This window comes from Ambystoma mexicanum, chromosome 6p (assembly GCF_040938575.1).
Source record: "Ambystoma mexicanum isolate Mex_15411 chromosome 6p, UKY_AmexF1_1, whole genome shotgun sequence".
NCBI lineage: Eukaryota > Metazoa > Chordata > Amphibia > Caudata > Ambystomatidae > Ambystoma > Ambystoma mexicanum.
The window spans coordinates 1007039295-1007055517 of record NC_090935.1 but is presented as its reverse complement, the minus strand read 5'-3'; the positions used below and the strand labels follow the sequence as shown (position 1 = coordinate 1007055517).

General features: G+C 48.0%; 1 protein-coding gene across 2 annotated transcripts in view; it reads right to left on the bottom strand.

The window, feature by feature from the left end:
* SLC12A2 (solute carrier family 12 member 2) overlaps positions 1-16223 on the bottom strand; it is a 908845-nt gene that overhangs the window by 673911 nt on the left and 218711 nt on the right. For both annotated transcript variants that reach the window (XM_069625621.1, XM_069625620.1), the window contains exon 7: positions 2345-2453. In XM_069625621.1, coding sequence (XP_069481722.1) covers positions 2345-2453 — 109 coding nt within the window. The remainder of the gene's footprint in view (positions 1-2344; positions 2454-16223) is intronic.

Here is a 16223-nt window from a genome sequence, read left to right as displayed (position 1 = left end):
CAGGTTCTTCAGGACCGCACATCCCTCGTCCCAGATATTGTTGAGAAACTGTACCGCGAGGACCGTCTTTCTCTTGGCCTCTCGCCGTTGATAGAGGAAACCCTTCTTCTGTTCCTCGGGGCAGAGCTGGAAGAGCGTGGATGCCCTGGCGATCATGCCGTGAAAGGGAGCCAATTCATTGGGCGGGGAAGTACGAGGGGGTAGTGATGGAAGGTCCATCCCATGGTCACCACCGTCCGTCGTCATCCGTCCCAGTCATCGTGTCTGTCGCCGGGTCATCCCTGGGATCCGGAGAGGGGGGGGGGGGGGGGTGAAGGCTCCACGGGCCGCGAGGGCATGAAGGGCGGGGGCATTAATTCTCCGCTTGCCCAGAGGGCTTCCCGACAGGCCCGGTTCTGGATCGTCCACCGGGGTTCGTGGTAATCTTGTCCTCATCTCCATGCATAAGGTTTGGATCGCCATCAAAATGGCCGCTGGAGTTGTCCTGAGGCTCGGGCAATGGCTGCGACGGGAGGGCTGGCCGCTCCTCCACTAGGTCCTCTTCGGCGCCACCGTTGCTATCCTCGACCACCTCTTCGGAATCCCTCCCGTGGGATCGTACCTTCTCGAACCTCTCGTTGAGGCTCTTCACGGCCTCCACCAGCTCCTCCTCAGAGGCTGAATCCGTGTCCGTAATGGCCACTGCTTCCCCACCCTCTTTTTGCAACGGGGTCTTCACTGAGGTCTTGTCGATGGGCTGGAATGAGGATTCCCTCGGCGGTGGCAGGGATACTGAGCCCCGAGGTCGCCTCCCCTGGTCTAGCCTCCACAGGCTTCGCCAGGGTCGCCGCAAATCCCTCGCTAGAGGCCTTAGCCGGGTGAAGCAGGGCCTTCACCACCTTGGGCGCGCTTGAGGCATTCACCTTGGTGGCAGGGTCACTGCCTCGCTCCCCCTCAGCTGAATCCTTCGACATCAACCGGGGCATCTCCAGAAGCTTACCCGGGTTCTCGGATTTTCTCTTCCTGAAACCAGAGCGTTGGCTCGTGGATGATGGTGCCGGGGAAGGTGCGCCCTGCCTGGCAGCTGAAGAGCCCAACCGTTCGGCGCTCCCGGTGCCCGCAGACTTGCGGTGCTTAGCCTTCTGTTGGGCCCACAGGACTTAGGAGACCACTCGGACCTTTTCTTCTTCTCACCTGCTGGGCCCTTCTCCAGCAGCTGGCGAGGCGGGAACGACGATCCCTCATGGTCCGTTCTGATAGGTTCTTGCAGAACGCATGGTCCTTCTCCAAGTGTGCCTTGTCCACATGAAAGCAGTAGAGACATCTAGAATGCTCGTCCACCTCGCAAACATTCTGTAACCCACATCCAGGGCAGTTCCTGAACAGCTTAGATCCGGGCGTTGAGCTACCCTTGTCCTGGGCCGCATCCATGGTAGGCCTCAGATCTTCTGGAACCCTCCAAGAAGCGTCACTCGACGAAGACTTCACCCTTGAAGGGCGTAGGAAATTCCGAAACGGGTCCCCGTTGATCGGAAGAAGAAACGGTGGAGCTGGAGGCTCGATTTAACCGAAAAATGAGAAAATCTCCTTGAAAAAACGCGAAAACCCAGCAAAAGCTGGAGAGCTATAGCACGAGGACTCCCAACACTTGAACGTGCAGTAAAAATCTGAGGATGGCTGTCAGGGGAGGAGCTTAGGGAGGGGGCAGTCATTGGCTGGGGGCAGTATGACCCAGAGATCAGTGATTGGTTACTACTAAGAAAGACAGATCAGAAACGAAACTGATACGGATACGGATTTTTTTTTCTCTTTACAGAGGATTCCCAGCCTGACGACGGGGCATATTCATGAGCATGTGAATCCATGCCAGACCCCATGCTGGAGAAATGCAATTCTGGTGTCTTGTAAGCTTAACCTGAAAATGACACAAATTGTGCCATCGGAAGAAGGGCTGGTGCTAGTAGCATCCTGCCCCCATCAATGAAACCCTGTTTACGATAGCTAAGGAGGGTTCAAACGAAGAGACAGTAATTAAGCACAAATACAATCTCGTATCAATGATGTGTATGAGAGTGGACACTTGACATCGCTATTCTAGATGGTGAAGTTTTGGTCCCAAGTCAGATGGACACAGTTAGTTCTTTTGAAAGTTCAATTTCTATCTTCCCCATTACGGCATGACTGCTAGTTTGTACACATGGTAAACACTTGCCTTGTTTCACTGAACTCTGCAAGAAAAAGAGCAAGAAACAAGGAGAACAAACACAGAAGTAACCACTTCAAAAAAAGCTGCACACTCAAGACCCCAAAAAATCAGTCTAATACACCCAACATTCCTTTCATATTTAAACTTATTTGTACTTACATTTGTACCCAAAAAAACCTTTAGGCCTTTTATCTTCCAATGGTATAAATGTTCCTATGAGAAAATCAGCAATAGCCAATAAAAGAATCACCAGCAAAACAATCTGGGCCTAGAACAAATAGAATAAAGTAGGCATTACATTTCTGTATCTTGAAAGGAAATTTAGATCAAACAATGATAGTCATTTAACATCTCTGAAAGCATGCTCAAAACTAGTCATTCTGATCTTCAATATTCATGTGCTACACCAGGAACTGGATCATTACTGGCCAGGAAATAAGCAATGTACGCATCACTTAAAAACCCCCCTCACCCTCCACCACCCCCATCCCCCACCCCCCCCAAAAAACAATCAAAATCCAAATGCAGATATGGTGCAAGTAATGGAAGGCAAATGTTACCTGCCTAGTAACTATAATATTCAAGCACAAACGTCTAATCGCACCAATCTAGGGGAACTGCAGCCATCTCGTGGGTGTATCAGAAACCCATTCATGAAATAGATTCAGTAAAAAAACTTTGTTAAAGGGACGTTATGGTTCAAAGTAAATCCGAAAAGCCCCCGAAATTCACCAGTTATGGTAAGCTAAGCAACCATAACTCGCGCCACCGTGCACTGCTAACACTAACACCCAGGACATCAAAGATGACATCACAAAAACTTAACCATAACGTCCCTTTAACAACTTTTTTTACTGAATTTCATATGTTTTTAGTAGCACAACTTAACCATAATATCCCTGACTTTATATACATGTAACATAGAACATACTGAACCCCTACTAGTGATTTCGATGTCCGCGGACATATCAAAAATCTGAGCGTGGTGAATGTAAATTTAAATAGTGTCCCCCATTTCCCCTTAGAGGTTGGCTCTGAAAAGAGCCCTTTTTTTTGCAGATGCTTGACAGACACCTGTTATTTTTTTTATTTTTTTATTTTTCTTACTTTACTCCTAAAATCTTCACATAACCTTCTCCAAAGCAACCCTTACATTCCAAAACAGCATGGCATTTCCCATAAAAGATAAGGCAATGCCATCTTCTTTAAAATAAACAGCATTACTGGAATCAATATTCTCATTATTACAGAAGAACATAGCAGCTCTAAGCATGAAGGCACACATGCCTCGGTTGATTACACACCTAGCATTGTTTTGCTGAGGACAAAAAAAATGAACTATTGTCCCATATTGCCCTAGGTACTAATCCAGAAAAAATTACTTTGGCTTTTGGAAGGATGTTCATTACTGCTTGAAGTTCATTACTGCTTGAACCAAGTGTTCCAAATCTGCCAACAAAGTAAAGGCACTGATGGAAAACACCATAGTGCAAAACTAGCACATGGGGCCTGTTCATCCTGCCCATATCTTCACAAACTTGTACAATTCCCTGTACATTGCAATCAATCACAGTGCTCCACACCACCTCCACTCCTTTAACATCAAAATTCTTTGCAACATGCCTGCATTGAGCATACTGTTGTAAACCATGCACAAACAGATCTCCGAGCACCAACACCCTGACTTTCTCCACTTCTGCCATCTTCACTACACAGTCTCTTTGCACACAATCCACAACCTCAACATCTGATTGGCCGATCCCTACAGTCTTCTTTCCATGCTGGATTTGCTGGCAAACCCCGGATGTAGCACGCCCTGTACGCGGACCGCGTAACTCTTAAACAGCCCTTCTACCATTTCCACTTCACTCTCTGCCATTCCCTCAGATACAGCTAAGCAGGCACACAATACGGAGAACGTCCTCAGAACACCCCCATTTTGTTTATTTTTGAACATTTCAGGACACCGAAAGTGTTCTTAGAACACTTTCAGCTTGACAACGAACAATACAGAATGTCTTCAGGACACCCCCTGCGAACATTCCAGGACCCCACAAGTCTTCTTAGAACACTTTCAACCGAATCCATTCTGTTTATTTACGAACATTTCAGAACAGCTGTGTTGTCCGCAGAAAAATCGAACACATCAAAAGCGTCTAGCACATAAAAACAGAACATTGAACCTATCTCACACTCCCCCACCCTCCTCAAACACTTACACACCAACACACTCCACTAAATACAATTTTTAATCCAAGTTTCACCGCGCTGTCAGCGGTCGTCGGCGAATGCAAGATGGCGGGCGCCACAAAAAATCTGACGCGCTCCACGCCCCACAGAGTTATCACTAATTTTTTTGCCTTACATTTTGGTCATTTTAAAAAAAAAAACTACTGGATGCATTTACACCAAATTTGCAAAAGCACGCTTTCGGAAGCTAACCCCCGCTCCTGCCACAAATTTGGTGTACATCCGTCCAGCGGTTTTGGCTGTAGGCGTGCGCAAAGTTTTTCCCCATTATGTCTATGGGAAAAAACAAACGTTTTGGGATCCCCCCTATAACTTTGCCCCTCCCTGGACCAAACCTCTCCAAACTTTGCAAAAAAATTCAGAGTGGGCCATATACTTTTTTTTGCAAAGTTTGGTGAGGATTCGTCCAGAGGGGGTGAAGTTATAAGCCACCCAAAAAATGCTCTTCCTATGGAAACACCAACTTAACCATAACTACATGGACGCTAACACGTCCATGTAATTAAGAAAACCGAAGGTCATCACTCTCGAATGAACGCTGCACCCCCCTGTACCTACATGCCCATGGTCAAAACGCCTTTATACGGTCTTCCACCTGCAAGTGGCGCATAATGGGCTCAAATGTGTAATAAGTAATTGACAAGACAGTTTTTCTGAAGTCCAACTATGGGCTTAGTAAAACCATTCAACTGAGGCAGTACAAGACTCCCCTCTTAGTATAAGGCTATACCACCTGAATATAGTGTAGACAGAGCAGCCAGGCTTATCTTATGAGGGATATGGGGCTGTAGAATCAGTACAAATAAATAGTACACATATGGTCCAAAGAAACACTATGTATTGTAAAAAATAAAGGATTTATTTAAATACATGTAGGCCCAGATAAATCTTGGGGGAAATAAGTACCATCACATTATATATAACCACAATTATAAAAACACACTTTGCTTGAAGGTGCACAGTTCAAAGCATATGACCTTATTTGAAAAACTGACATTATCACTAGGGAAGTCAAACCTTTTCATACACATTCAGTATAGGTCGCACCTATTCTTGGGGCGCAAACCATAAATTACTTTCACATTACTTTACAGTAATTCAAGCGTAGTAGACCCTGTCAGTTGTACCGTGACGCTCAGCAAGAAAACCCACAGTAAGTCAACGGGACACTATACTTTTCAGAATAGTAGAACACTTATTCCGGGAACAGTATAAAGTTGCAATTATAATTCGGGATAACAGTTAATCTAGAGGAGTTGGTCCTTCGGGTGGAATATTCAATTGCAGTTGCTTTTCAGTTCCCAGACTAAGGGAAGCAATAGCTTCCGTATTTTTGGATAACGCAGTTATGCTCAAAGTAAGTAAAACCTATGTACTTTTGTCAGCAGCTACCAGCCACCTAGAAGGTAAGTATGACCTAGGCAGACTTATTCTGGACAGGCTAACAGCAAGTCGGGGGAAGCAAGACCCAATTGATGACACTCACACAATTATCCTAACAGGAATAATAAAGGTAAACCAACAGCATTACTTTTGGGAAGAGGGGAACCCAATTCACAGGTGAGTAAGTTAACCTATCTACTTTCTGTTAGAATGTCAAGACAATTTCTAAGGAAAGTAAGACTGAGAATACTTATTTAAGAAGGAACACCTCTTATTCAAGGTAAGTAAACCCCATATATACTTTTTCAGAATGGCAGAACATATCTAAGGTAAGTAATAACTTTTTGTAACTATTCACTCAGAGTTTAAAGTTACCAACTAACTCTTGTACAAGTAAGAACACTTTGCAATAATTGGTTTTCTTTTCAAGGCAGACCCCTTAAAGTATCCAGCCCTTCCCAATTCTAGTACATCAGTTCTCTCAGAGGCAGAACATGAACCATAGTGGTCCAGGAGCCAGCTGTAGGCAGGGTGAGATAGGGCTCAGTTGCAGGAAAAGTTCAAGTTTCAGAGGAAGACCGTTCAAACAAGTAAGTATTCTAATTTAGAGTTTGTTGAGAGTCCAGGGACTGAAGAGAAGACACCCTAGGAGGATTCCAGCAGTGGGCCTGGGTGAACACCCCAAAACTACACAGGAATCACAAGAGACTGAAGTAAATACCCAAGCCAGCACAGTACCTGGGAGTAGAAGATTTTGCAGCAGGACTACTTGAGGATCTGCAGCCAAAAGCCCTGTTGTTGCTTTCCTTCAAGATGACGGAAGACTTGACACTGGAAGGACTTTTGCAGCAAGGATCACGGGGAAGGCTCTAGGCAAGGTTTTCACCGCGGCTGGATGTGGCTCTGTGGATTTGGCGCCTTTTTCAGGAGCACAGAATACTAAAGAATATCGCTGGTCGAATTCTCGTCGTTTGCAAGGTCCAGCACTCTGGTGAGTGGACTTTCCGCACTCCATTACATCTCTGGAGGTCCAGCAGGATGCCCACAAAGTTTCAGCGAGATACGGAAGACTGTGCACCGCACCATGGCTTGAGGTCCCAGTGAATTGCGGTATTGCAGCCGCAAGGGCGCAGCACCACGTGGGATGGCTCAAAACGGAGGTCTTCTGGAGAATCCTGGGTCTCTCCAGGCTCGGAGTCAGGGTTGTTGTTTTCGGAGTGCAGAGGTCGATTGGAAGGAAGGGCAGCAGCAGGTTTCCGGTTATGCAGCAGGCTCTAGGTCGCTGGAAATAGTCTCAGCCGCAAATTCTTTATCTTGCTCTTTGGTTTCGGTTTCAGTGGTCAACTACCTCTTCAGCTTCCAGGATCGGACTATGCAGGAACCCAGCCAATCGAATAGCCTTGCAACTTTCAAACTTAGGGGGGTTGGCAATCCTTACAGGACAGCCAGCCTCCCAGCTTCAACTTGATTCTCACACTCATGCTGGAAGACAAAGGACTGCATAGTTTGAGTCCTCCTTCGCTTCCTGCCTTCAAAGCCACCCTGGAGCCTGGGCGGGAGTCCAGAGGACTCCCACCAAAGATAAAAACCACACACAGGAATTTCCCAACATGGAGGTCAGGCGAAGGAAGAAAAGACAAGGAACACTAAAAATGGCAGAAAATGAAGACATGGGCCATTTTGGTAAAACAGCCTGCGGTAAAGGTGCACCAAATTAATAAAAATGTTCTCCCCCCGCGCCCCCAGCCAGTAAAGATACGTTTGTCCTTGTAACAGAAATGTTGCATTTAAAATGAGAAAGGCGATACTCTCTCTCCAGCACTCCACATATGGTGGAGGATGCTGGCCTCACCTGATAAAATGTAAAAGGGATCCAAAAATACTCTGTACCCTTGGGAATTGTAATTCTCACATGGTTAGACAGAAAAGGTTAAAAGGGGAGCCCCTAGTGCAACCCAGCAAAAATAGGCACTTGTGCCAAAAAGTTGTGAAAGAGGATAACTTTTAAAAGACACTAAGGAACAAGTTACTTACCTGTAACTGTTGTTCTCCAGCATGGGTATGGCATGGATTCACATGCTCATGAATGTTCTGTTGTCAGGCCGGGAATCCTTGGTAAAGAAAAAAAAAAAAAATCACTATCAGTTTCGTTTCTGATCTGTCTTTATTAGTAGTAACCAATCACTAGTCTCTGGGTCATACTGCCCCCTCCCCAAGCCCCATCCCTAGGCAGCCAGCCTCAGATTTGGTAGCACGTAAAGTGGCATTAGGACCAAGTGAAGAGCCACAGAGGGGTAGGAGGGAGGGTTCGCATGTGAATCCATGCCAGGCCCATGCTGGAGAACAGTTACAGGTAAGTAACTTGTTCCTTCTCCATCATGGGGTCTGGCATGGATTCACATGCTCATGAATATAAGAATACATAGCGGTACACACATGCACAACCACGGGAGGTGGCAAAGGCTCAACATCAAGCATTACATAAAATACCATTAAGCACTCTTACCTCCTCACCAGGCCCACCTTCAGGCGAACAGGTTGCGCAGCACTGCTTCCCTGGAATCCCGGTCGACGCAGTAGAATCTCGAAGGTGTGCGTCGACCTCCACGTAGCAGCCGTGCAGATGTCCAGCAGGGGCACACTAAACAAGAACGCCGGGTTAGCAGCGATAGCTCTGTTCGAATGGGCTCTTGGACGGCCGGGCAACGGTCGGTTTGACAACCAGTGACAGTGCATGATGCAGCCGGAGAGCCATCTGGAAATGGAAGCCTTCAAGAGAGCCTTCCCTTGGTTCACAGGTCCAAAGTTCACAAATAGTTGCGACGTCTTCCGAAAACTCTTGTGCAGTCCGCGTAGAACTTCAGCACTCTAGCCACATCCAGCGAGTGCAAAGTCCTCTCGGCCAGCGACGGGAAGAAAACTGGTAAAACCACGGGCTCGTTGAGGTGCAAGTCCGACGGCAACTTGGGCATAAAGGAGGGGTGCATCCTCAGCACCACCCTCGTGTCGTGAAAAGTCAAGTATGGAGGCTTGCAGGATAGGGCCTGGATCTCTCCCACTTGTGCGGAGGTGATGGCCACAAGAAATGCTGTCTTCCACGACAGGAACTTTAACGGCGCCGAATGCAGAGGCTCGAATGGCGCCCCCATGAGCCTAGACAGAACCACGTTGAGTTCCCACGCCGGGTCAGGAGCCTTCACCGGCGGGAACGATGGGAACAATCCCTTCATAAATTCCTTCACCAGGCGATGAGACCACAAGGACGCCCGTTCCGTAGTTCTGGTGTATCGGGAGATCGCAGCCAGATGCATCTTGATGGAAGCGCAAGCTTGTCCAGCCTTGGCCAGGGACAGTAGGTACGGCAGTAATTGAGGGGCCGTAATCCGCAGAGGGTTAATCTTCTGTGCACGGCACCAGACAGAGAACCTCTTCCACTTATGTCCATAGCACGAGAGTTGAGGACGCCCTGGCCTTTGCAAGAACCTCTCTGCAAGCCGGGATATCGTACCCTCTAAACTCTAGTGCTGCAGGAGCCAGGCCTGCAAGCTCAGCGACTCCGGGTCGTGATGAAGGATGGCCCCTCCTTCTCTGGAGAGAAGATCTGCGTCCGTCGACAGCTCGACTGGTGGGGACGCTGACAAGTCCAGAAGGTTCGGGAACCAGATCTGTCTCGGCCACGCCGGTGCGACGAGGATCCTTCTGCACCGGGACCTCCTGAGCTGGTTGATGAGTCGGAGCAGCAACGGCAACACAGGAAACGCATATAGGAACAGGCCGTCCCAGGGGAACAAGAAAAAATTGCCCATGCTCCTCGGTTGGGGAAACCTGCTGGCGAACCGCTGGCACTTGGAGTTTGTCACCATCGCAAACAGGTTGATCTGGGGTTTTCCCCATCGCTTAAAGAGTCGGTCCACTTGATCTTGGCGTTGTTCCCACTCGTGGCACGAGCGCCGCTCTCTGCCAAGTGAGTCGGCGATGGTTTTTTTATCCCTGCCAGATGAAACGGCACCAGAAACATCCCTTGAGCAACGGCCCAATGCCACAAGTCCTGAGCTTCCATGGATAGGGCCGGTGATCTGGTTCCGCCCTGCTTCCGGATGTAGAACTTCGTGGTGGTGTTGTCGGTGAAGATCCTCACCACCTTGCCCTTAAGGGACAGGAGAAAAGACTTGAGGGCCCAGAACATTGCCCGGAGCTCCAGGATGTTGATGTGGAGCGGCTTCTCCTCTGGGAGCCAAAGGCCTCTTGCGTGAAGATCTCCGGTGTGGGCTCCCCACCCCTCCAGGGAGGCATCCGTCGTCACCGTCGCCTGGTGGGCCGGGGTCTGAAATTCTGTCCCCGCCGCCAGATGAGCGCGGGTGCCCCACCACCGGATCGCTCGTCGGAAGGTCTCGTTGAGAGGGATCCTGTCCTCGAAGCTGCCCGTCGCTTGAATCCAGCGGGCGTCGAGGAACTCCTGTAGAGGGCGAATCCGAAGCCTGCACCTGTGCACAAGATAAATGCAAGGACATCATCCCGAGGAGGGACTTGATGGACCTCACTCTGGCCACGTCCGTGGCCAGCAGACGCTGCACCTTGCCTAGGATGGCCTTTGTCCTTTCCTCCGACGGCGAGGCCAGACGTGCCACTGTGTCGAGCTTGGCTCCCAGAAACGGTGCGACTGGAGAGGGGACCAGGTGGTATTTGGGGAAGTTGCTGGAGAATCCCAGGTCCGTGAGCAGCTGGACGGTCTTCGCTGTGTGTTCTACGGCACGCTCCCTTGTCCTTGCGTGGATGAGCCAATCGTCAAGGTAGGGGTACACTTGGATCCCCTGCAGGCGCAGCTGCGCCACCACTGGAGCGAGGCACTTGGTGAAAACCCTGGGTGCCGACTTCAATCCGAACGGGAGTGCCTTGAACTGGTAGTGCCACCCTTGGACCACGAACCTGAGGAACTTCCGGTGCCCTTTTAGAATGGGAATGTGAAAGTATGCATCCTCCAAATCCAACGACGACAGGAAATCGCCCTCCAGCTGTCGCAGCACGTGCTGGAGGGTGACCATCCAGAACTTCTTTGCCTTGATGTACTTGTTCAGTCGTCGCAGGTCTAGGATGGGTCGCCACTCACGTCTTCTTCACGAGGAAGTACCTCGAGTATACTCCAGAGCCCCGGAGCCTCTTTGGGACGAGCTCGATGGCACCTTTCTTGAGCATCACCCTTGCCTCCAACAGCAGTTGAGGGACGTGGTTTTCTTTCCTGGCTACGGGCGGAATGCAAGGGCATTTTTAGAAATTCGAGAGAGGCTGTGACGGGCACGGCGGTTGGGGAGTGGAGTCATCCTCCACAGACTCTATGGCGCCACCGTTGCTCTTCGTCCACCTCGTCGGGATTCCTCCCGTGGGAACGGACCTCCTCAAACCTCTTTCTGAGGACATTCACGACTCCAACCAGCTCCTCTTCAGAGGCTGAATCCGTGTCTATGATGGTCACCGCTCCCCCACCCCCTCTTTTTCTACCGTGGTTCTCACAGGGGTCTTATCGATGGGCTGAAAAGAAGATTCCCTCTGCGGTGGCAGGGAAACTCTGGGCCCCGAGGACGCCTCCACTGGGGTAGCCTCCACACAGGCTTCGCCAGGGCCATCACGACTCCCTCGATAGAGGCCTTAGCCGGTGAATCAAGGCCTTCACCACCTTGGGCGCGCTTGAGGCCTTCACCTTGGGGGGGCGGGGGTGGAGGGTCACTGCCTCGCTCCCCCTCGGCTGACTCCTTCGAGATCGACCGGGGCCTCTCCAGAAGCTTACCCGGGTTCTCGGATTTTGTCTTCTGAGCCAGAGCGTTGGCTCGTGGTTGATGGCATCGGTGAAAGCGCACCCTGCCTGGCAGCCGAGGAACCCGACCCTTCGGCGCTCCCGGTGCTTTGCCTTCTGTTGGGCCCCCGTCACCGGGGATTCCTCACAGGACTTAGACGACCGCTCGGACTTCTTCTTACCTGCTGGGCCCTTCTCCAGCCAGCTGGCGAGGCAGATCCGAATGTCTCTCAAAGCCCGTTCCAACAAGTTTTTGCAAAACTCACAGCCCTTCTCCACGAGCGTTTTGTCTTCGTGAAAGCAGTAGAGACATCTCGAATGCTCATCCTCCTTGAAAACATTCTGTAATCAGCATCCAGGGCAGTTCCTGAACAGCTTGGATCCGGGCGTCGAGCTTCCCTTGTCCTGGGCCATGTCCACGATAGAGGCCTCAGATCTTCTGGAATCCTCGAAGAAGCGCAACTCGACGAAACTTCGCCCTTGAGAGGCGTAGAAAATTCTGAAACAGGTCCCAGGAAGTAGAAACGGTGGAGCTTGAGGCTCGATTGACGGACGAAATGAGATTAAACTCTTAAAAAAAAACGCAAAACGCAGTAACAACTCGAGAGCTATAGCACGTGGACTCCCAACACTTGAACGTGTGGTAAAAATCTGAGGATGGCTGCCAGGGGAAGGGCTTAGGGAGAGGGCAGTCATTGGCTGGGGCAGTATGACCCAGAGACCAGTGATTGGTTACTACTAAGAAAGACAGATCAGAAACGAAACAGATACTGATTTTTTTTCTTTACCGAGGATTCCCAGCCTGACGGGGAATATTCATGAGCATGTGAATCCATGCCAGACCCCATCCTGGAGAAATGTTATACCACACATTAAAATCAACAAAAAAAAACTTTTTGAAGAGAAGTAAACCCTTCTTGCTCAACTAACCTTGCCCCGTTTTGCTCATTCTTTCACTAGTCCAAGAACAACAGTACTGAGAAACTAGGTCTCAGTATGAATTATTTTACTGTTACGATTGCACACATCGCCTTACAGTGAAGTGCAGTTAGGTCACCATGTATCCTTATATCTTTTTATATTTGGACTTTTTTTGTTACTGTGATATTAGTACGGTTTATAATATTTTACTCGTGACTAGCACTCTTGGATGGCCGTGCCACAAGGTTTTGCATTATTCATATTATTTGGCCTTCTTAGGCCAGGAAATGCCTTAAATGGAAATCCATTTGCCGGGAAAGCTGTGGCTTTCGTAGACTAAGTGGCATTGTGTGTGCTCCAGAGAAGGGGACTGCTGGGACAGTTTAGTACCAATCCACATCTGTGCGCCTGAAAGTCTGTTGCTAGACAGATTTGTTTGTAGCCCTTGTTTTTTCTTTCTGACCCGGGAGTGCCCGGTATTAAAAATACCCCTGGCCAGAACTGGAACATTCTGGAAGCAACCCACCATCCCAGACCAGCTGTTCTGCTGAGGTGTTGAGCTACCTGCAAATAAAATGGTTAGTACATAAGTTCTTAGAGGACTAATGGACACCAAGACACCAGAGTGAATTTTTATAGGTATCCCAAGGGGGATCCCCCTGGATTAAAAAACCCTTAATCTTTAAAACCTTTACCCTTGGATTCCCCTGGCGTGCACTACATCTATGCAGTCATCTGCTACTTCAGCTCACCCTTCCTTGGAGGGATCTCAGGGACCCATGGGATGAGCCTGCCGCAACCAATCCCAGTCCTAACCTCAGGCACCACCCACATGGAGCTTGAGGTCAGAGGATGGCCTCTGTGGGTGATCCCATCTTTCTAGGCGGCCTCTGGCAGACCGTAACCCTACCCTACCCTACACCAGAGTACCACTACCCCCATTTAATATAATGGCAATTTAAACTTTCTATCCCTATTTAATATATACCCTAATTAGCTTCCTCCCCCCCCCACTTTATTTATATGTATTGGGTTATGGTTTATAAAACCTTTCACAATCTAAAACATAACTTAAGATCAACATTTCAAACAGTTAAGAATGGCTCAACTTACAAACTTTATCCATTTCCCTAGGTTCACAACAATAATTTCATAGATGCAGTTGCTTAAAATATATACCTAAAACATCTGAATCATTACATGCAAAGCAGCCCAAAAGTCAGGTGTTCCATGCAGATCTATGTGCGGTTATTTATCAGAAAACAAAATTACATTTATATATCTCATTACAGCTATCGAACACTGATCCCCTTGGTTGATCAGGAAGCACTGCTACATTCTGATGAACAAATCCCTGCCTTCATCATATGCCCCCAAAAAATAGTTCAACGGACTTCAGAGAGTGCCCTACATACAATCACTCAAATGTTTTATCGTCTTGATGTCACAGCCGGAAAATCAGCATATTCTCTCCTGCCTCGGAATGTTCGCTCTTGCGCCAAAGCACAGAGTAGGGAACAAGTTAAGTTTTAATCTTAGCAAAGCCCTTCAACAGGACCTGGATACGTGCTTTTCAAGATATGGCTGTAATGTATTGTAGGACTGAGCATCAAAAAGAAAGTGTACAAACATCTTTAAAGCTACCAGAGTTTCCCTATTCACAATCCAATCTTGCTTGAATAGCTTTTTCTTTACCGTAGGTGGATGGTGTACTAACTGCTTCACAGGACTCTACTTTAGACCATGATAGTCGAGTAGCAACAACCCACGCATTGAACGTTTTGCATGAGTGACTAGTCCACAAACCATTCAACACTACAAAGTACTCTCTGGTGGAACCAATACTGATCTGTATTGTTGCCAATTGATCCGTGCCTGTAGGGAAACTAACCCAAATTCATGGTGAATTGCCGCAAAAGGGGTCCCCATTGGAAGACCTAGCACATTCTTCCAAACTTGTGATCCAAGCAATGTCCAATTCCAACCCTCATCCGAAAACTCCACGCCATGGATAATGTTCGGCATAATTTTCTGGTTGTAAATAGTTATTACAGGTCTCAATCAGAATCTACCATAAATCTTCTCCAGTAATCTCAGTTGGGTGGCTACACTTGCCATAGTAAATTTTAACAATGCACCCGCAACAAATGAGAACCCTGATCACCAAAATGGACCCCCAGGTATTTAAAGCTACTAACAATGCCAAGGACCTTATTAATTGGCAAAAATTGCACGTGCCACATTTATAGAAACCGGATGGACTGGCTTTGAGCCAAGTAAGGTGTTGGGTTTGATTGCACTTTAGTTCAAAGAACGAGGGACTGAGTTGGTTCTTGAGTCATGTTCCAGGTAAAAAGGAATCTGGCTCGAGTGGCGATTATAGGGCCTGAGATCTGCTTCCAGATTCAACAGGTGCCACGGTTTGTTCAAAAATGTGTACAGACACTCACTGTCCTGGACATCCTTTGTAATAAATGTAACCCCTTAAGGAGAGTTACTAGTCCCTGTTTGGCATGGTCAAAAATAGAATCCCTGGAGGTCATATTGGTCTTATATAAACCTTTATTCATACACTGCGAAGTGTAACCTTGTTCAATGAACCTCTGTTTGATCAGTCGGCACTCTTCATATGCAACCTGGATGCTGCAATTCCTGCGTGCACAGTGACATTCCCCCGCTGGGAGGTTATGGATAACTGCTTCCTATGGCAAATGCTGGCATGAGGTATGGCGTATGGCGTTCACAGCTGTGGATTTCCTAAATGCTTTGGTATCCCTAGCTTAACCCACTGTAGAAGGGGCTTCTTGGCTGAAATAAAGCGCTACAAGAAGGGTAACCTTTCCAACTATAATATCCCACTATAATATCCCATACACTAGCAGGCCTGTTTTCAGGTCCCTTTACGACGGACTACTACAGCACCAACCACATCTTCCGAGGAAGAGGATCCAGGGTTAGATACAGGCAGAAACGCAAACACGAAGACTAACACGCTTATGCAGCAGGAACCTCCAGGCCAAACCAATCCTCAAAACCTAGCTTGTAATCTATCAAGTAGAAAACGTAACATGTCAGAGCTGTCTTTACTCAATAAAGGTCTTTCTTTTGCAGAGTCAGCAGTCTGATTAAATTGAATTTCAAATCGACTTGTACAAGTTTGAAAGAAATCTTAAACTGAAAGATTTTTTCACAACAAAGTCAAGGCATTTACCACGGTGCCTACACAAGATCCTGTGAGTAGCCCGACCATGACTGATATAGAAAACACTGACTTATTCTTGTCCTTAACATCTGATACTACACCTACCCAAAGTCTATTCAGCAGGAGTTCACCAGCGTAATTTGGAGCTTTTAGAACATAACAGGTCCAAATTTGTTCCACCCTCACCAAATGAGAAGGCCATTGATACATTTTATCAAGCTGTAACGCAGGATATTCACAAACATATGGATCACCACAAAACCCATTTCTCGAGTCTTAAATCCGGCAAAGCAAACTGCACTTTCCAATATTGCCAATGATAAAAACATTATCAAAGAGACCGACAAAGGCGGGAACATTGTTATTTTGAATACATCTACCTATTACGATAGTCACTTGTTTTGTTCCTCCCCTCCCTTTCTGCACCCCTCTCCCGCACCTTTTGTTCTTCTCTGGCTCTACCAGAAATGTCAGGCCTAGTACGGTAGTCAACT